The sequence below is a fragment of the Mus caroli genome, chromosome 8, assembly GCF_900094665.2.
Source record: "Mus caroli chromosome 8, CAROLI_EIJ_v1.1, whole genome shotgun sequence".
Lineage (NCBI taxonomy): Eukaryota > Metazoa > Chordata > Mammalia > Rodentia > Muridae > Mus > Mus caroli.
The window spans coordinates 60,021,933-60,042,516 of NC_034577.1; the positions used below are offsets into that span (position 1 = coordinate 60,021,933).

A 20,584-nucleotide genomic window follows, 5' to 3' on the forward strand; every position below is an offset into this window, starting at 1 on the left:
AGGGAGGGAGGGAGGGAGGGAGGGAGGGAAGGTAATCAGATAGACTGAGAGCTCTAGAGCTAACAATCACACTGAAGCACTTCAGGGTAGAAAAGGCTGCTGCTGTCAAGCTTGACAGTTTGTATTCGATCCCCTTGACTCACACATAACAGAAGGAGATGACAGAACTAGACTCCTGCTTCTGACCTGCACATGTGTACCATAGTGTAATAAATTAAAGTGTGTATGTGTTTCCAAGGCACACTTGTTACTACACTGTTGTTAGGATTGACCATCACACACAGTACTTCCATTGAGTCCAAGTCATGTGAAGGCAAGCCTATAGGAAACTCAAGCATTTCCCTCAGTATCTTTTACATGATCAGAAAAGGTGTAGTCTACTGAAAGTTAGGATGGGATAGAGGAAATGAGGTAAGAGAAAGAAAGAGGGAACAAAGGAAGGAAAAGAAGAGAAAGGAAGTAGGGGGTGGAAGACTATGTGGAGAGGAAGCAGAAAGAGGTAAAACCAGCACACAGAAGGAACAAGGAGCCCGGATGGCCTGGACCCACCAACTACTTGCCTGGGGGCAGGGAGAGATCACAAGCCACTGCAGAAAACAAAGTAGCTTTCTGTTAGCTGGGTATTAGACACTGGGTTTTCAGAAGACTCTTCTAGAGTACAGTCTAAATGTTTCAAAGCCCAAGGACCAGGTATGCTTCCAACTGTAGTTTCTTAAGAATTTATAAGGTTAAAAACAGTGATTATGCTGTGTATCACTCACAAAGTGGACACATTTATCTACTGGACTGGGTCATTAATCTAAATTAGGGTGCATGAAATCTTGGGTGAGATCATACACAGTTCTCCTCTGGGATTGAAAATGGGCTTCAAAGCCCACTTCCCTGCTTCCTTTAAAAGTATCCACCACTGTACACTGAAAGCGAGTCAGTGTGGGTATGGAACCTTTTTGAAGCGTGAAAAGTCATAAAGACAGTGCTTTCACAAAAGGAAATCAAATGTCTTGAGTGCACAGGATTAGTAAAAGAGCCAGAGGAGGTCTGGCCAGGCACAGACTGCCTGGGCACTGTGGAGTTTAGTACATGAGCTTTGGGAACCATCTTTGTGTTCTTCCTGCCTAGCCTGGATCACTCGTGATTTTTAACTATACTTTAAACACAAACCAACCCAAACAAAAGCAAAACAGAACAAAACAAACCCTCCCTCTCAAATGGACTTTTATAAAACTCTAGACATAGGTCAACACAACTCTCTTCCAGTGACACAGAAATGAAAAGATCTGGCATGAAGCACACAGAATTCCCAGTGTGACAATGTTGCTACACTGGTTCTCATACTCCAAAAATGGTTTTTAAGTGTGTAAACATTGTACCAGCCCCAATTCTGGTGGTGTATTGTATCAGGGTCTACCCTGGAGGATTCCAGAAATTGTAATCTCTTACCAACCCAAACACATCCTTTATCTGCGTTTTTTTTCTTCCCCAGATTCTAGCCTATACACTATTTATGTATGTAGTGTATGTATGTATGTATGTATTGTATTGTATTGTATTGATGGCGATTAGGCCAGGGCAAATGCTACCACAGTGAGATATAACCATAGTTCTTATATTATTTATCAGGGTTCCCAGCGATTTTTTTCATAAGATGATTTTCTAAGACTTCACCAACCACTTATCACCTAAGATCAGTCTTGTAATCTCCATTGTCAGTCCAAGTTCTGTGAGGAGTAGACAGTATGATCATTTGCTGCCTAGCCTTGACTATGGCATTCTGTCAATGATTCTGACATCACTATTTGGGTAGCCTGTAGGTTAACATTTTGCATTAAAGTTCGACATCACTGGGAGGAGGGCAGAGAGAAGAGATAATGGTGGAGAGAAGATTGTGTATTGGATAGACAAACTCAACAAGACCTCTGTCAGGAGAAAATGACAGATGGAATTCATTTCCCTCTAGAGAGAAATCAATGACAGGAAAGACTCAGAGATTAACTAGAACTGAGATAAAGACTGGGAACTGCTACTTGCAAAACTGGAGAGATGGCTCAGTGGTTAAGAGCACTGACTGATCTTCCAGAGGTCCAGAGTTCAATTCCCAGCAACCACATGGTGGCTCACAACCATCTTAATGGGGATCCAATGCCCTCTTCCGGTGTGTCTGAAGACGGTGACAGTGTACCCACATCCATGAAATAAATAAATTAATTAAAAACAAAAAAAGGCAGGAGACACCAGAAGAGAGCACAGGAAGTTGTCAATAAGCTCTCTATCTGTGTCTTCAACTCTTTTCTAACCTGGTTTCCAATACCCATCACTCCATCAAAGCTTCTATACATAATTTTCTGGTTGTTGAATACATGTGGCATGGCCTAATTCCTGCTTTACAAGGTAGAAATCTTCCTGACATCTCTCATGTCTGCAATATCTCTTTCTCTTAGCTTTTTTAGTTCTTTGGCAACTTCATTCCAGATCTGTATGGATGTTTTGCCATTTTTCCTCCAATAAATATGGTGTCTGTATACCCTGGTTCTATCCTCTTATCTTCTCAATCTATATTCCTATGCTTTGAATTAACAATAATTTGTTGTTGACTCTGTAGACTATTTCTAGGCATTTTCTTTGGTTTCAGATCTGAATACGCATACTAGAGATAGCCTTTTCCTATTCCATGGAATTTGGAATCCAATACCTTAGTTAGAACTCACCCACTAGATCCTTCCCTGTTAACATAGTCTTGTTCAATCTAGTTTGCATGCATCAATCAGTGAATCTGCTTCTAGGTCACTTTTCACACTGCACAAAGGCTGATGCTTCTAAACTATACGAACTGTCTCTGTTCATTTCAAACACTGGCTCCACATTCACTCAGTCTCAACTCTTCAATCTAGCTTTTTAGGCCTTTTCAAGCTGCTCTGAACACTTTTTTATATTTCACTGATCTTGAAGCTACCCAAATGTGCTATGGCGTTACGTCTACACACCCACATAAGACTGTCCTCGTTGTAGCCCTATATGACTTTTATTTTTTCATATGTCATTTTAGTAAAGGCTTAGATATCCCTTTCATTGAAATCTCTTCATGATCTTCCCTTCTTTTCCTAGTGTTTATTCACACACACTTCTGCATGATTTAATAGCCCACTTCCTTCTTCAGAGCCTTGATGGAATCCAATTACTCTTACTGTTCTTAAACTTTTCAGACAAAATACTGAACTCTTCAACACTGTGTTACAACTGCATCTGTCATTTATAACATTTAAAAAAAATCCAGCAGAGTCTTAATCTTAAAGATGAGAAAACCTTATCATCTTACTTCCTAATTAACATTATTGTCTTCTATATCAGATTGGTAGCTTGTTAGCTAAAGTTCAAGTTAATGAATACTTATATTTAAATGTAAATCTGCAAATACAATAGGTTAGGTTTAACATTTTAAAAAAGGTTATCATTGGTGTGTCGGAGGCATGTGTGCCATGTGACTGTGTGTTGTCAGAGGACAGGTTTATTTATTTATTTTAATTGTATGGTTGACATTTTTTTATTTATTTATAAATGCATTGGTATCTTATCTGCATGTCTGTCTGCTTGAGGGTGTCAGCCCTTGGAGCTGCAGTTGTGAACTCCTAAGTGCTAAGCTATCTCTCCAGCGCCCAGTGACAAGTTTGTGAAGTCACTTCTCTTCTTCCACCTTTATGTAAGTTCCATTGATCAAACTTAGGTTGCTGTTCCAAGGGAGATTTTGCTAGGGGGAGTTTAGAAAGCTGAGGGGAGACTCCCTGGGACCCTAATGTGGACTAACAAATTTCTCATAATAATGTCTAAGAAAGTGCTATATCATGTGAGCATGTGAAGGAGACAGTGGCATAGAGGGTTATAAGCACACAGGACAGCTGACACACCTGACAGATGTGAGATATTAAATTAACTTTTGATGTTCTCGTTGGTAAATGCACTTGACTGAAACAAAGGAAGGCTGGAAGCTGGCTGAATTATGACCGAGCACTGGGAGTTTTTTCCTCATTGTGTTAACATAGAATAGGGCTTAGTTTTTCTGATGATTTACAGCTTTTGTTTGTATGGGTTTTTTGGAGGAGGAAAGTTTTACTATTCAATCTTAATGAAAACTCAAATTGTATTTTCTTACATGAATAAAAATCATTAGAGGCCATTTCATAGTTTCAAGCCTTGATGAAAGGCTTGGAGTAATTGCAGAGCAGTTGGCAACATTGTTCTTCCAAGGTCAGAGGGGTTCTGTGCATGGTGGTTCTGGGGCTACAGTCAATGAAGCCTTAGTGGCTGGCTAACATGTCTCTTTAGGAGGCCCATTTAATTCAAAGAATCCAGTAAGCAGAATCCTTGTTTCCTTTTGTGTCTGGCAACATTGTCCAGTATACTGTCAGGCATCTTTGGCTAGGACATAGTGATGGAATGGTTCCTGATCATCCTGGGGTGGCCTCTCAGAAGGGAAAACAAAAGTCACTGATGCCAAGGAATTTGTATGGAGAATAACAGTGTCAGTCAAAAGAATAGATGCAGAATCTAAGCGGACTAGTGACCTTCAGGACAAATGCTAGACCCTAAGGTCTTTGTATCACCACACCATAGGCCCATCCACACCAGTGAGTTGATTTGGTACTGAGATGAATTAAACTGAATTTGGTCTAGGGAAGTGATGGCCTTTTTCTTATGACTTCACCCAAACTGAGGATTTCTTTGCCTTCTGATGAATAATAAACTGAATAAATTCTGTGTATGCTGAAATTATGATTCACAGGAACACTTAAATTCACTTAACATATATCAAATCCCACAGTTTAGCACTCAGTACACAGTACACTCGAGCACCAATTTTTCCTCTTTTTGATGACTAAAGTAAGGAAGAGAGAGCCTTTCAAGTTACAGTCCTGTAACATAGTCAGTGAGTAGCTAACAGGATTCAGTGATACTTTTTCTCAGCTGTACCTGAGGTACAGGGTGTGTATGTGTGTGTGTGTGTGTGTGTGACTTCTAGGATATAATAATGCCATTCCAAGAGCAGGAGGGAGAAACAATGTAGTACTTCTTGTACCCAATGAGGTCCTATGGGAAGAGCTGCCCACCTAAATCATTTGAGGATCTGCGTCCTGCCTGCTGTTGGGATTGCCAGTCTCCAGGAAGGAAGCAGCTTCTTGTATACATAGACAGACTAGGACAGTGTGATGACGCCATCTCTTTAGGCTTCACAACACATATTACTTGAAACACAATTTTCATTATCAGTCTATGGCTTGCTATGGCCTATTCATCCCATAGTATGAACACGAAAGCATCATTGGCTAGTATTGAAAATGAGGCATTCTCTGAAATTATTACTTTTTGGCTAAAATGCTTTGTGCTGTATAGTCTGCTATGTGCTTATTCATCGGAGATTTACTCCTGTCTGTTTGTCTATAGATATATAGATACCTATTTTTTAAACCATGCTTTAGGTGGCTCTCTTCAGTGAAAATGTTTTCAACATTATTGTTTTGTTCTACTGTTTTGGTGAATGCCCAATTTAGCTTCCCCCTATTTTCTGATCTTTACGTAGGCAGACAGAAGGCAGTATGTCTTAGTCACCTTTGAAAAGTCTGGAATTTTTCATAATGTCTGACATGTGGTTAGCTCTCAACAGTTCTGAGAGGATGTAAAACAAAAAGTGTATGCAATCCAAAATAACATTGCCACTACACAGTTTACCTTTTGTCTAGCATCTGCTACTGTGTTCTGGTAGACTAGGCATCAGGGAGGATTAGAGATTATCAGCAATGAACATTCCTTGCCTTCTGTAGAACACATTAGCAGTAAAGAACCTCAATTCCAAGGCTATTTATTGCAGCTGATGTGGGTAGCTCAGTACCTAAAGACCCTTCTAAAGTAAAAGCAAGCGGGTATGTCCATAAACAATCCAGATCTGCCAATGAGCTCCTGATGACTGATGCTCCAGTCTCTAGGATTTATATGAGGTTACTGTGAATGGGTATTGTTCATTCCAGTTCAGATTTCAAGCATTCTTTAGACTTTTTATTTTTAAAAGAATGTTAACAATAGTAGAAGGAAAGCAGAACTTGGTTATAAAAGATGGCTGCCCTTCCCTGCGTCTCTGTGCTTTCCTTCAAATCCAAGGCCTCTTGGTTCACTAACTGCTTTTACATGCATATGCACATACATATGCATTCCTAAATATAGCCCATTTGATCTGTGTAATGTTACACATATGCACGTCTTCAGGGCTGGCTGTTTGGAATTGGACAATCTATATGTGTTCTATGGAAAAAACAATACAATTATAATCTCAGAAATAAAAAAAATAAACTTCATTTAAAAAATGGTTGCATCTTTCTAAAGTGCTTCTTCTTATTTAAAAAGATGCTACACTTTTTAGTTATCCGAGCATTCTTACTGATTTACACATACCTTACACTCAACGCACTTACCCACGGATACATAAACACACACACACATGCACATCCAACCATACAAACGTGTGAAATGTGTATGTGTACATGCACGAGCGCCCACACATGCACACACACACACACACACACACACACACACACACACACACAGTTTGTTGCCAGTTTTCTCTCTTTATGGAAGAGATTGTATACAACTTTCTCCAAATGCAATCTGCTGCATTCCATAAGTCACGAGAAGTAACTCTTTGGAGCAATCTAGTGCTGAAGTAGCAACAAGTACAAAGCTGTTCACTCCATAACACCCAGCCTCTTCTCCTCTCTTTCTAGATGACTTGGAGTGACCAACACCAGTACAATTCTAAGGGAGAAGACAAAGAGCAGAAAAAAAAAATGGTGATTTGGAAACAGCATTTTTTTTTTTTTTGGCATCACTCTACAAAATATTGAGTGCAGGAGAACTCCCATGCCTAGATTTACTAGGAGATGGAGGGGGTGGACATCCTGTGGTTAGGTATTCAAAGTAGGGCTTTAGTCAATGATGGCAATGTTAGAGAAAACAAAAAAGTGAGGCAGGAGATGGGATTTATACAAGAAAAACAGCTGTGCTATGTGGAATTTAATTTCAAAACCTTGCTCCCTACAGAGACAAAGTCATCTGAAAGGACCTGTGTGAGCTCAGCCTGCACACATGCTAATTTGGGAAGGCCACAAAAAAGAACATATAAATCAAAAGCTGTAACAACTCCATAGGAAAATAAAGGACAATACAAGATAGTTGGCCAATTAAGAGCATGGTTAATTTGAATATCAACCACTGTCTCCATGTATCTGGTGAGAGACAATGAGCTGCTAGATTCATAGAATAATTCCTTTAAACTTATAGGTGGTATTATTGTAGAAAGTAATATGTAGCAATGAATCGAATAATTTTTGAATATTTATATCACCCTTCTAAAGCATTTCTCTTGGCTCCCTATAAGCAGGATGGAACTGGCATGCTTTGGATGCCTGGGGATTGCTTAGAACAAAAGAAAGTGGTGGGTGGTTTGCTGTAGCCAGCACAGCTTGAAACAATCTGGAGACAGGCACTCAACTTTAAAGTTTCTCTCTAGGGAGGGAAAAGAAAGCAGAGCATGTGGCCAGCATTCTAGATTTACCAAGGACAACATGGGAGACTCAACCTTTGCCTTCGAGCACTAACAACTTTAGCAGAATTGTTAGCCTGGGAGCCTGCGGGTTGCAGAGAACAAAGAAGAAAAGCAAGAGGTTGGTGCATAAAACACCTTTGTGCAGGGGGAAGCTCAAGATTTCTTCCTTGGGAGAGACTGGGAGGGAGCAAATATCCATCCAGTGACCTGACTCTCTTTTAGAACCATAGAGAGGAAATGGTACCTGATTTGTGACTTGGTATTTGTGAAATCACTGTTTAGAATAAGGAAAAGCTGGGTGGCTTGCAACTGTGGAGCCATATAACCCGAAACAATGAAGACAGATATTAGAGGGTGTAAAGACAATGAGTTTCTGTAAAAGAAACTAACAATCCTCTATAATTGAAAATTCCATGCACAGGTACAAAGAAACAACATGTTCTTAAAGAGAATCTCTAAACAGGCCTTGAGTGAAGAGTCTTTTCTGTATAAGCTCTTCCTAAGCTATCAAAGGCAGTTGTTTTTTAGTTGGAAAATTTTTTTAAAGGAGGCCAGAAGAGATATAAAGAAATAAAGAATTTGGTTTAAGGGAGAAAAAAACATTTCCAGAAATCAACTATAAGGAAAGGAAGGTAATTAACTGCATTGGATAAAACATAAAATAATCATGACAAAGAGGTTCAATATGCTCAATAAAATGATACATAATAAAATGATTATAGGACCAAATAAACACAAATATCTAAAGATAGAAGAGGAAATTTTAAGCTGAAGAATACAATACCTGAGATGAAATTTTAACTGAGAGATTCAACAATGGCGACAGCAACATACCCATTATGGAAGTATAAAAAGAAAAAAAGACAAAAGGAGGCAGGGATATTCTTTAAATACATAATGACAGAAACACCTCTCAAATACGGAAAGGAAGTGGACAAATACAGCTCAATAGGATGGATGCAAACAGATCACAATGTTATGAGAAATCAGAGTATAGGAGAGAACAGTGACTTGTCACATACCACAAAATGCTCGCAAGGCTTTCAGCAGACTTTACAGCAGCAAAACTTCAGAAAGGGCTGTGAGAGTTTATCTCCTGAGAGTATAAGAAACATTCCTATGGAAGAATAGTGTTTGGCAAAAGTGTCCTGTAAAGGTGAAGGGTATTTCCACAACATGCTACTCTTCCAGCAAGGATTAACAGATTGTGCTACTCAATCAAAAGAATGGGAAATGGCCAAATGGACTTCACAAACAAAACAAAGATGCTATCATTAAAAGAACCATCTTTTAGGTTACAGAAAAGGAAATCCATACAGAAAATAGCCAGCAAAGAAGAGACATAGTCTAAGTATGCCAGACAAAATAAACTTCAAATAAAATTGGCCAAGAAAGACTGCACCCATGATAATAAAGTCAATCCACTAGGAATAGAAATCAACCCCTCTCTCTCTGTCCCTTCCCCCCCCCCTCAACAATTAGCTCTTGTAAAATGACATATCAAACACTGACAGACATGAGGAAAAAGCAGCACATAATGGATTTCCACGTTCCACTTCAATGACAGATAGAAAAACTGGCAGGTATGACGCTGAAAGGCAATAAATGACTGAAAGAATGCTACCAGGGAAATATTTAGACATATCCAGAGCAGCGGACACAATGTTCTTCTGAGGTATGCATGTACCATTCTCTCCACCACAGGTCACATGTTACCTTTCAAGTTTCGGGTTAAAGACAGCTGAAATGATGTCAGTCACATCTTACAACTAATGTTGTGGGAAGGGCAGAAGAAAATATGCAGAAACTAGACATACTCTGCTGTACTCTTTGAGCCAATATGTTCTGGAAATCAAAAGAAAACATGGAAATTATCTAGAGACAAACTTAAGAAATCAAAACTTAGGGGATGCATGAAAAGCAGCTCCAGTAAGAGTTCATGGCAATGAGCATCTGCAGTAAAGAGAAAAGCAACATTAAATTTCTTAATTTTATGCCTAAATGAACTATCAAAGAAAGGAAATTATTAAATCTCGTGAAGATATGAAAGAGAGAATAAAAAAACAAGTGGAAAGAAATTGTGGTCTCTAAGAAGTATTTTTCCTCCAATAAAATTGGTCAACATTTAATTAGAATAATACAGGAAGAAAGCACAGAAATAATAAAATCAGAGATGAAATAGCTTACTTGATGATACTGAAATTAAGGCATTTCTAAGAAATTATTATGATTAACTATGTAGAAACATATTGGACAATCTAGAAGAAATAGACAAATCACAAGAAACATAATTGTCAAGGTTAAATCATGAAAAAATAGAGCATATTATCATCTGTTACAAGTAAGAAGAAAAACTCAGTAATAATGGAAAGAAACAAAACCAAAGTTAACCAAAAACCTTTGAAATGGTTTCAACAGTGAATTAATCCCACCAAGAATTAATGCTGATCCTTTTCAGACACTTCCAAAGCACTGAAGAGGGGACATACCTAAACTCATCCGAGGGACCAGTATGGATTGATATCAAAACCATAAAAAATATACTATAAGAAAAGAAAATTACCAGCCAATGTCCATGATGAATGTAGATGTAAAATCCTACCAATAACCATAGTAGTAGGCTGAATTCAGAACATTAAAAACAAACAAACAAACAAACAAACAAACCAAAGTCCCAAACTAGAAGCATTTATGAGGAAGGATAGAACATAATTTAACCTAGGGAAATCAGCCAAAACAAAAAATTCTTATACAGAGGTTCACATTGATATTTATAGTCCTTAACAAATCTATAAAGTACAACATTAAAATTCAATAAAGTTTACCATTATTATGATGAAATTATTTTAAAACTAGGCATATTCCCATATGATCATGTATACAGAAATTCTAAAATCCACCAAAACCCATTAGAACTAATAAAAATTAGCAATGTTGCATACTATAAACTAACAGCCCAAATCAGTTGCACTTGCATACACTAAGTGCAAACAACTTGATGAGGATTTTATAAGCCCATTAGAAAAGTGTTAGTAAACATTAAACAATTAGGAATAAGCAACCACATTAACAGAGGATTAATACACTGGAAATTGTAAAGAACTGCTGAATGAAACGACACAGAAAAAATTAAAAGGACAGGCCATGTTTGGGGCTGGGAGGTTTAATATTGTTAAAATATCCATCTTATTCAAAGCAACCTACAAATTCAGTGGAACTAATATCTTATCAACATTTTTAACAGACATTAAAAAATAAATTCTACATTCACAAGAAACTCTGAAAGTCAAGATTGGAGAACTAGGAATGTGGGAAGAATCACAGTGTTGATATCAAAACAAATGACAAAGCTGCAGCACAGCTTGGTCTGAAGGCAGAACAAAAGAGCCCAGAGAAGTCCCGGAAGTATACAACCAATGGGGCCACTGACACACCATGGGAAACAGAATGGTGTGGCTAATCTGCCCATCCATATACATCTTAGAGCAAACATCAACTCGGGGGATCAAATGCCTAAATATTTAAGACTCTAAATCACTAAAGACTCAGAAACAGAAAAATCAAAACAGAAAAGTCTTGGTAATTTTTGGACAGGCCACCAAAAACACAAAGAAGTAGGACTATATTACACTGAACAATTAAACACTGAATGTGAGGAAATGGCAGTCTGCCTGGTCCTCAGTGCTCCAAACAACAAGGCACAGCTACAACTCGCAAAACAAACAAAAACGGAAATGAAAAAACAAATAAAATACTATTTGAAGAAACAAAGAAACAGTTCTTGAATACAATTTCTCTAAAGATCTACAAATGATCAACAGTATTTAAATGTACTCAATAGCATTATTATGTTTTATAAATATACAGAATATATATACACATAAGCACAAACACACACACACACATACATACATACACACACACACACACACACACACACACACACACACACACAATCTTTCTTTTAATCTCCTTGTATTCATTCCTAAGTCCCTTGAACTTGCTATGCTGCAAGAAATAGGTTTTGCATTAACATTTACAAAGGTGCTGGAAGATGGCTGAGCAATACCGACTAGGACTGCTCTTCCAGAGGACAAGAATTCAATTCTTAACATCTATGACAGATGATTCACAGCTATCTGCACTCTAGGCCCAGGGAATTTGCCACCATCTTTTGTACTCCATGGACAACTGCACACAAATTCACACACACAATAAAAATATAAACATTTAAAATATTTTAAAAATGGCAGAGAGTGTATACCATATTATGTGTTTTTTCCATGTCCCTCTCCCTAAAATCTTCAGATACTACTGATGTTAGTGTCTTTCTTCTCCTCAGCCCTAACTCATCCCTGCCTCTCCATAGAATGGTTTGCAGTTGTCACTTAACATTCTAGTCTCCATCCACACAAAGCTACATGCTGAAGCTCTAGAGACTACTCTTCATTGAGACAGGAGCCATAAACTGAACCACAAACAGACATGTACACCTGGAACTGGAAGAAAAGAACCTGATAGAAAATGTACCTAGGGAACTTGGACTATATCTGAACTGTTAAGTGCAAAAGCTAAAGAACATAAAAAGTGTGTGTATGTACATATGTGACTAGAGGTCAAATAATATACTAAATGGACAAATAAATCTATACAATAAATATTTATGGGATTAGGCTTTGCCACTGGCCTGTTATCTATACACAAGGTCTAGCTTACTATATTGATTATAGAACAATTAGAACAGAGCTTATCCATTTCCCTGATCATGTGTATATCTGTATCTATATAACTTTGGTTTTTCTAACACTAACACACACACACACACACACACACACACACACACACACTTTCTCTCTCTCTCTCTAAGCATCAATAAAACAGTACTATTGGTATTCAATTTGACTTTTTTATATATCTTAGTATTAAAAAAAATCTATGTTTAGTCAATATTTCATACAGCTCTGCTGGGCATGATCAGGCTATGCCCTGGTCTAAATTGCTGACAAGCTTTGAAATACCCCATACTAAACGGAACAAAGACTTTCACGCTGAGTCTAGTCCAAGGTGACTTCATATTATACAGCAGTAGTTAGCTGACTGTATTTTGAGTAAAACTGTCAATGAAGAATTACTCTACATCTTGTTTGTGTGATTAAAAACCACCAGTTGCCCAGCATAAACCACAAGGTGCAGACTAATAACTTGTTCCTGCAAAAAATTACTATCTATGAACTTACTGAAGTATATCAGGAACACATGTGCCTATTAAAATCGTATCAGAAAATCTAGGCCTGTAAACCTGTTAGACACATCAGACAAAGGAAGGATGGAATGAATGCCTTCATCACCATGGGACAAAACCATCACCCCACCACTGCATGCATTACAGGCTTATATGGACAAGGTCCTAACTTCTGTTCCAGGGACTTCAACTCAGCAAGCTCTGGTACCTGTGGTTGAGTCAGCTCTGCTTTGAACTACCTCCAGCAATTTCAGCAGGTTCTGGGCCCTTAACACCTCTCTACATGACTTTGTATCACATGCCTTTGCCTTTAATTGTCTCTTTAACTTTCTTAATGCCATTTCTATGGATCACCATTTGATCTGGGAGATAGTTGTAATTAAGATAAGAAAAGAACTGTTGACTGTCAAAAGCTATCATCAAGTAAAGTCAGGAGTATCTAGTGAGTTATAGCCCAGGTAATGGACACAGCCATACTTCTGACACGGTGTCGCTATGGCAGTGAAGTTTGGTTTTACCAACTGTACTTTACCTTCTGTAAGTAAAGAACGGTTCCCTTCAGGACAGCATAAAAGGTTTTCCATCCTCGCTTTCCTCTTGGAGCTATGAGAGGGAAATGTAAAAGTTTAGTTGACGCAATCAGCTCTTAAGAGGGACAATTTAAAACTTCAACTTGGTGACTGCTTTTCAATATTCCTGATTTATTAGCTATTGATAGAATGAAAACCAAGTTTCTTTAAATCTATTTGTTCTGAAATACTTCCTGTGTGCTGCTGTATTTCAGCCTCACAGTGACCCTGGCAAGCAGGCAGAATGATTTTCCTTGTTTTATAACAAGTAAGCTCAGGAAAGCATCTTGCTAATAGTCATACAACTCGAAGGAGAAGCTAGGAAATGAACCATAGGAGCACAGCTTTATCCTGTCCTACAGGACAGATGAATTTCAGACTAGGAAAACAGAGACTGGCAGATTAGAATCGAATATAGAACTCATACATATGAATTCACGAGAAGATATCAAGGGCGACATTAGGAGAGGACTACTCCCCTGGCATTTTCCTTACAGTGCTTCAACCAAAGCATAGCTCTGTGATCACATCCACGGTGCTCTTTGTAGAACTCTGACTGCCACATGCAGTTGAGTTTGTTTTCCCTAACTAAATGTCTCTTTCCCTAGACTTCGAATCACTGAGAACTGACATCCTCCATCTCTGGAATTCACAGATTCTTGTGCAGTGTAAGCAGCTTAAGGTACCACCTTAAAGATTCCCCAAATCAGTTCATCCACAAGTCTTTATATTCCTTTCATTTTTCTAGGATATAAAGCAGATTTTCTCTATTCACTTAAGCAACTCACCAAAACACTCAAGCAAAAATACGGATCAGACAAAAGTTCACAATTTATTCTAGTAAAACTGAAATATGTAACTAGGAAATGTTATCACCTGATTAAAGCTTCTATAAACACAAAACCAGAGGGAGGGGCATTTACTCATATCCCTCTAGCACACATCTGATTTTCTTTAATTTGGCCACCTGATTAATTTTGGAAATATTCATATACCAATTTCTTTCAACTGAATTCTCAGGACTCTCAGCTTGGGATCTAGGTAACTATCCACCTACAGAATCCAAGTGCTTCTGCCAGCAACATACTGAGATAGCCACCTGGCAAGAAAGACCACAAACATCCGCCCTGCAGGTTTCCAGGGGAAACAGAAAAATACCATTCCTTCTGTTTCTACTAGGTGAAGTTTAAAAGTATGTGTAGTATTTGTGAGTTTTTTTAAAGCACAATACAAAATCCACTGTAAAAAAAAATAGTGTGTTAACATGAAAGAGCATTTGTCAGATAGCCATGGTGTTTTAGGAGATGATAAATTTTGATGTTACCCACAAAAGAATCATGCACATAAGAGTGACCATGATCTGTGTCATCTGCTGCAGAGGGGACTGAGATGTATCATGGTGCCTGCTAGAATTCATATTATCTCATAATTGACCCCTTCCTGAAAATTTACATAATCTCTCAGAACTTCAGCCCATGCATTAAAATATGAGGCTAACTTGTATAACATTATCTAAGCAAAGGACTCGCTAACCACTGATCAGAAATAGAGAGAAATAAGTTTCCTATGATGTGTTTATAGGTCCTAGTGTTGAAAAGCTTTCCCTGAGCTCTGAGTTTAGTGTATGAGATCTTGAAACATTCAATGCAAATACCTACAAATCAATCATTCTGCCATAAAGAAAAAATCTATCTATGAACCCAATTATAGGCTCTTTAGCACCACCATAGTGCATCTGTCAGAAACAGATTCTGAAGAGCAATTCATTTGAGAGAGCAACCTGAACACCAGCCCTGAAGATCAATGCCAAGTCGTCCTGAACACCACCCCTAGGACCAACGTCACGACACCCTTTGCTGTACTTGACTCTTTCCCATTTTCCACAGAAGTGTAAGGCATAATCTTGCCTGGTCAGCTACAATCTTGTTTAAGACTTAAATAAAGTAATTTGTAGTACTCACAAGCAAGGGTTCATTGCCTACAGCCATTTGGCAACAAAGCAGAGCTCTGAGTGCTCCTCACTACAGTGCTAAAGGGACTATCATCACCTCTCTTTACTCAGGGACTGTGGGTATAAATAAATGACTTGGAAACAGGAGGACCACTGTGCACAGGAGCAGTCTGGGAGGCTCTGTTTCCACTTGCTACCAACTCCACTGAGTTGCTACTGAGAATGCATGAAGAGAGGCTCAACTTGTGAAACACCATGGGTGAACACCTGGAAGGAACGGCACCCGTCCTCAGAATGATAACTGTGGGAATAGTATAGGCAGGAGAAAGAGAGTCAGAACCCAGAGGTTTGAAGTAAATTAAATAAAGAACTGGAGGAAGAGAGGGGAGGAGACTTTACCAGAGTCTTGCTATGGTGGCTGGGGCTAGCCTTACCTATATCTGTTCTAACTGGTCTATACCAGTATTGCAGGTAGGTAATGCCCTGTAACACATGCTTACATAGCTATGACTAATTATCTGTGCAGCCCTGAACAGTTAAGAAAGCTGCTAGGGGGTTATCCATTTGAATATCCCAAACCTGTTTTACTGAGGCAATTCAGATGAAAAACTTAAGGATACCCTAGGAAGGAGGAGCTGGAAAGGTGGTAGTGAGACTGGAGGGAGGGGATTTAGGAACTTTCTCTAGCTTCTCTGAAATCTGGGGCCTTCAAATACATCCCTGCTCACAGCTAAGATCTTAGATGAGAGGTACAGCCTTGTATCTTCTCTCTCCAACACTTCTAGAGAGTAATAACGCAAACATCAAAAGTATAATACAAAAATACAAAACCAAAATATAGTATAATAAATATGATCATTGTAACAAGAGTAGCGGCTAATGATTACTGTGCAAATACTGTATAGAGACAATTTAAATATCTCACATGTATAATCTAGAACATGAATTGTAACAAGAGTAGCGGCTAATGATTACTGTGCAAATACTGTATAGAGACAATTTAAATATCTCACATGTATAATCTAGAACATGAATTCTACAAGGAAGGAATACATTCTTCCAATGTCATTAGATTCATGGAGAAATATATTTAAAATATACTGCAATCTCAACAAAGGCATTCCAAAATAAACCCAATATTTTCTGAACTCAGAAACAAAGATGCAGTCAGTAAACATTCTATACTAATACAATGAGGACACATCTAGATTAGATTTGTAAAATTCAGAAGATATTTTAAAACAGTACTTTATTTCCCTAGTGAATGTGTCTCAAATCCCCTAGGTATCTATCTGCAGATGACAGCTCAGGTGGTAACGGATCTGCTTCATGCAACTGTTTTGCGAAGATTTAGATAAGCCACAGATGATACAGGAATCAATAAGGGAAGTTAAGGGTAATCAATGCATATTTATCCCTAACAAAATACCCTCAAGCATGAGAACTATGACAGTATTAAATCTTTATCAGCAGAGAATAGCTTTGGATCTTTCAGATTAGTGTTTGAAGCAATTAGATCCAAGGTGAGCATAACAGAAGCTGCCAGGGGGAGATGAGTCACACAGTACTAAGCAAGTGATAGTATTAGTTATTCCCAGGTTTATAGCAGGGTGGTAAAAACACAATACTATTTTATGCTATTGTAATGCTATATTTCTAAATTGATTTCCTTTGAATCAAGGCAATTTATATATTAAAGAATCATTTGATTCTTATATTCTTTCTTTGTAAGATAAGCATAGTCTTGCCTGCTCAGTTACTTGTGTTTTTTTAAAAGGAAAACCTGGGGCAGCCTAACCTATACCCATTGGCTTACAGAAAAAGATTTCCTTCTTTTTTATGATAGGAATAAGCTTACATTATTGATAGAGAGCAGAACATGAAGGAAGAGAAGTAGAATATTCTAGTGCAAAGCCCCTGATACCTTCACAAAGCCTTCTGAACTAGGGAAAGGCACTGAAGTGTAGTAGCACTCTAATGCCTACCAGTTAGTTCTCTTACTATAAATACTATTCACTTAATATTTATGGTCATAGACCTGTAATATGATGTTACAAGTTTCATATTTACAATGTTTAGTTGCTCCAAACATGTGAATAAGATCAGGATACATTCTACCCTTATTTTTGTGTACACTTTATTTTCAGATTTTAAAGAAATAAATCTCAAACTGATCAGAAAATTTCCTGCTAGTTTGCTTTCACAGTACCAGAAAGTCCTACACGTGCTTATAGAGAGAATATCTTGTGTCTTGTATGGATACATCATTTGTCAATTAAAAAACAAACAAACAAACAAAAACCTATGGCCTATAGGGAAGGGTAGAATAAAGGTGGAATATCTGAGAAGCAGGAAGAATTCTGGGATAGATCCAGGCAGGAGATTTGCTGGGAAGATCTGACAAGACAGATACATGGTAACCAGCCATATAGCAGAATGTACATTAAAATAAATGGGTTACATTAAGTTATGATCTAGTTAGAGAAGATTCTAGCTATCAGGCCAAGGTATTTGTAAATATATTTTGAGTATGAGCCTTATTTCTGGGAGCATGGGGCTAGGAGGAAGAACTGGGCTTAACTTCAACACATGCTCCTGGAGAAGAAGCTAGACTCTACATGCAAAAATACCAAAGTGCCAGGCAAGATATTCCTACTGGTTTAATAGGGCATAACTATTATAGGACAACCTACTGATTTGATTTGAAGTCTGACCAGGTAATTGTAAACCCATGGTTGGGACGTGATAGGCCTAATGTAGAACATACCCTTCAAAATGGTCATGTCAGCAAACTTCCTTCTGATTTTGTTTGTTTGTTTGTTTGTTTGTACTCATAGATGTGCGTTGCTCTCAACTTTGGGCAGAGGGAGCTTCGTGCTGCAGTCAGTGGAAAGATACATAACTAGTCAGAGCTAAGAATAATGATTTCAAGTGCCCAGCCCTAAGCCGAACACCTTTATCAATTCCCCAACTCTGTTCCCTTCATCCCGTTCCAGCCAAGTGTCAGGGAACATCTTCAAAGTGGAGGCAGAAAGAATGTAAGAACAGGAGAATGAGAGGAATTCTGTGAAACCCTGTCATCTGTGAAATGGATACTGCACTCAAATTCTTATGAGCTTGAGTTACTAGCTCTGGTTACCAGCACAAGATCGATTCAGCTAACATGGATGAAGGAGAAGTTCTTGGGCTCCATCCACAATTAAGGAGCTATTGGTAGTTAATATCTATCTGCTGGGAGAGAGAATAATTTCTTTTTGGGGGGTGTGGCCACTTTGGAAGGAGGACGCATAGCACTTTTACTTTACCTGGGAGAGGGCATGAAGTGTAATGTATTTATTCATTCATTGTGCCCATTTAGTCCTGAGTCCTGCTGACATTGAGGTATCAATGAACTAGAAATGATAACCTGAACTTTCTATACAAGTATTAATAAACAAAAAATATTAAACCCAAACTCATATATGTGCCATTCAAGCTGAACTGATATATACATCATTCAAACCCAACTCAAATATGCATCATTCAAACCAAACTCAAACTCATATATGCATCATGAAAACAGAACTCATATATGAGTCATTCTGCTTTTTAAAGACGTGCCTCCATGGGTGGCCTCTGCTACAAGTCCAAGATGAATGTAAATATTTGGCAGGCTTTGTAAAAGATCATAGAAGGTAACTACTATATATGCACATTAGCTAGGGCTTACAAAGAAACAGGGTGGGAAGTATGAGAATAATGACATATCCTTTTATTTATTCATTCTGGAAAACTTTTCTGCTAGTCATGGAAACATGTGGTTTTGAATTTAATTAAAGCAAACCTCATACTATCTCCTGCTAGAATGTTTCTTTCCAAGATAGCATCATGACCTGACCCTTCAACTTCTATTAGGTCAAGTGTTGTTTAATCCAGGAGTCTTCTATCCACTTCTGCAGCACAGTGCATATTTCCTTCATTCTCCAAATATTAACATTCATCCTCTTCTCACTCTTTCTCCCTTTATCCCACCTCCTAGAATTCAACCTCTGGCCTGAGGCATGTGAGACAAATGCTCAATCACTGAGTACCATTCTCTGTCCTAGAATTAATTTTCCATGCATTACCTAACACTTGCATAAATTTATCACAAATATTACATAGCACTCTCCTCAAATTAAAATGGAGCCTCCAAAAGCACTCTGTTTGTTGGTATCTACAGAGCAGATACACCTTCCATTACTAATTGAAAAGTTCCAAATGTTCTAAATAGACAGATACACAAAATATGATCCAGCAGATATTAATATTATGGTGAAGCCTGTATAGTACTTATGCTACCATTCGGATAGGCATGTTAGAAGATAGGATGCAATAAGAGGAGTGGGCAGTGGGGCATGGTAGTTTATGACCATAATCCCAGCATGTACTCAGGAAGGTAAGGCAGGAAGATTGTCATGAGTTTGAAACTAGCATGAATAGAGCTACAGAGTTCAGGTAATCACAAGCTGCAGTATAAGACCAAGTTTCAGAACATCTAAAACAAAAACAAAGGCAAACAAACAAACAAACAAAAAAGATACAGAAAGGTCATTTAAGGTCAAATATAAAATGTTCTATTAAGATGCTGTTGGATATGGGATAAAATATCAGAAAATAACCAGGCTATATTATATTACAATATAATACAGATTATAGTATAATCTATAAGAACTAATATAGATTGACAAATTATAAGGATATTTCAGGGTTAGTTAAGGAACATTCAGCAGGGACAACTGACTTTAAAATTGTAGCAATCAGGTATCTTATAAAGCAGATATCGTTGAGTGAAGATTCTAGAAAACTTGTCCTTGTAGACTTTAAAAAGTGGAGTGAAGCAAAATCTTACTGAAGTCTAGTAACTTCACTAAAGTGAAAGCTGTAGACATTGAACTAAGAGCGACATACTAATGCGTTGCCATCATGCCTTGTGCTCTTACAAAACTCACAAAGCAGTTACGTGCTGAGTGAGATACTGCTAATGCCTTACAGTCTGTTTCTAAAGTTGAAGGTTACTGATAGAGGAGGAGGGTCACTGGTAACAATCAAGTCCTATTAAATTCAGAGCACCCTGTGACCTATGGAATGATGCAGCCACAGCCATTGCTGAGCATGCATCTCTACAAATAGCAATTCAAGTCAGTCATTGTAATTGTTAAACAGCCCACACCTCACTGGCACCTTTAAAATGCCTCTAGGCAAAAGCAGCTTCTGGT

General features: G+C 38.0%; 1 protein-coding gene across 9 annotated transcripts in view; it reads right to left on the minus strand.

Moving 5' to 3' along the window:
• The window catches only part of Psd3 (pleckstrin and Sec7 domain containing 3), a 508,951-nt gene that overhangs the window by 39,459 nt on the left and 448,908 nt on the right, over positions 1-20,584 (minus strand). For all 9 annotated transcript variants that reach the window (XM_029480436.1, XM_029480438.1, XM_029480437.1 and 6 more), the window contains one exon: positions 13,360-13,430. In XM_029480436.1, the coding sequence (XP_029336296.1) occupies positions 13,360-13,430 (71 nt within the window). The remainder of the gene's footprint in view (positions 1-13,359; positions 13,431-20,584) is intronic.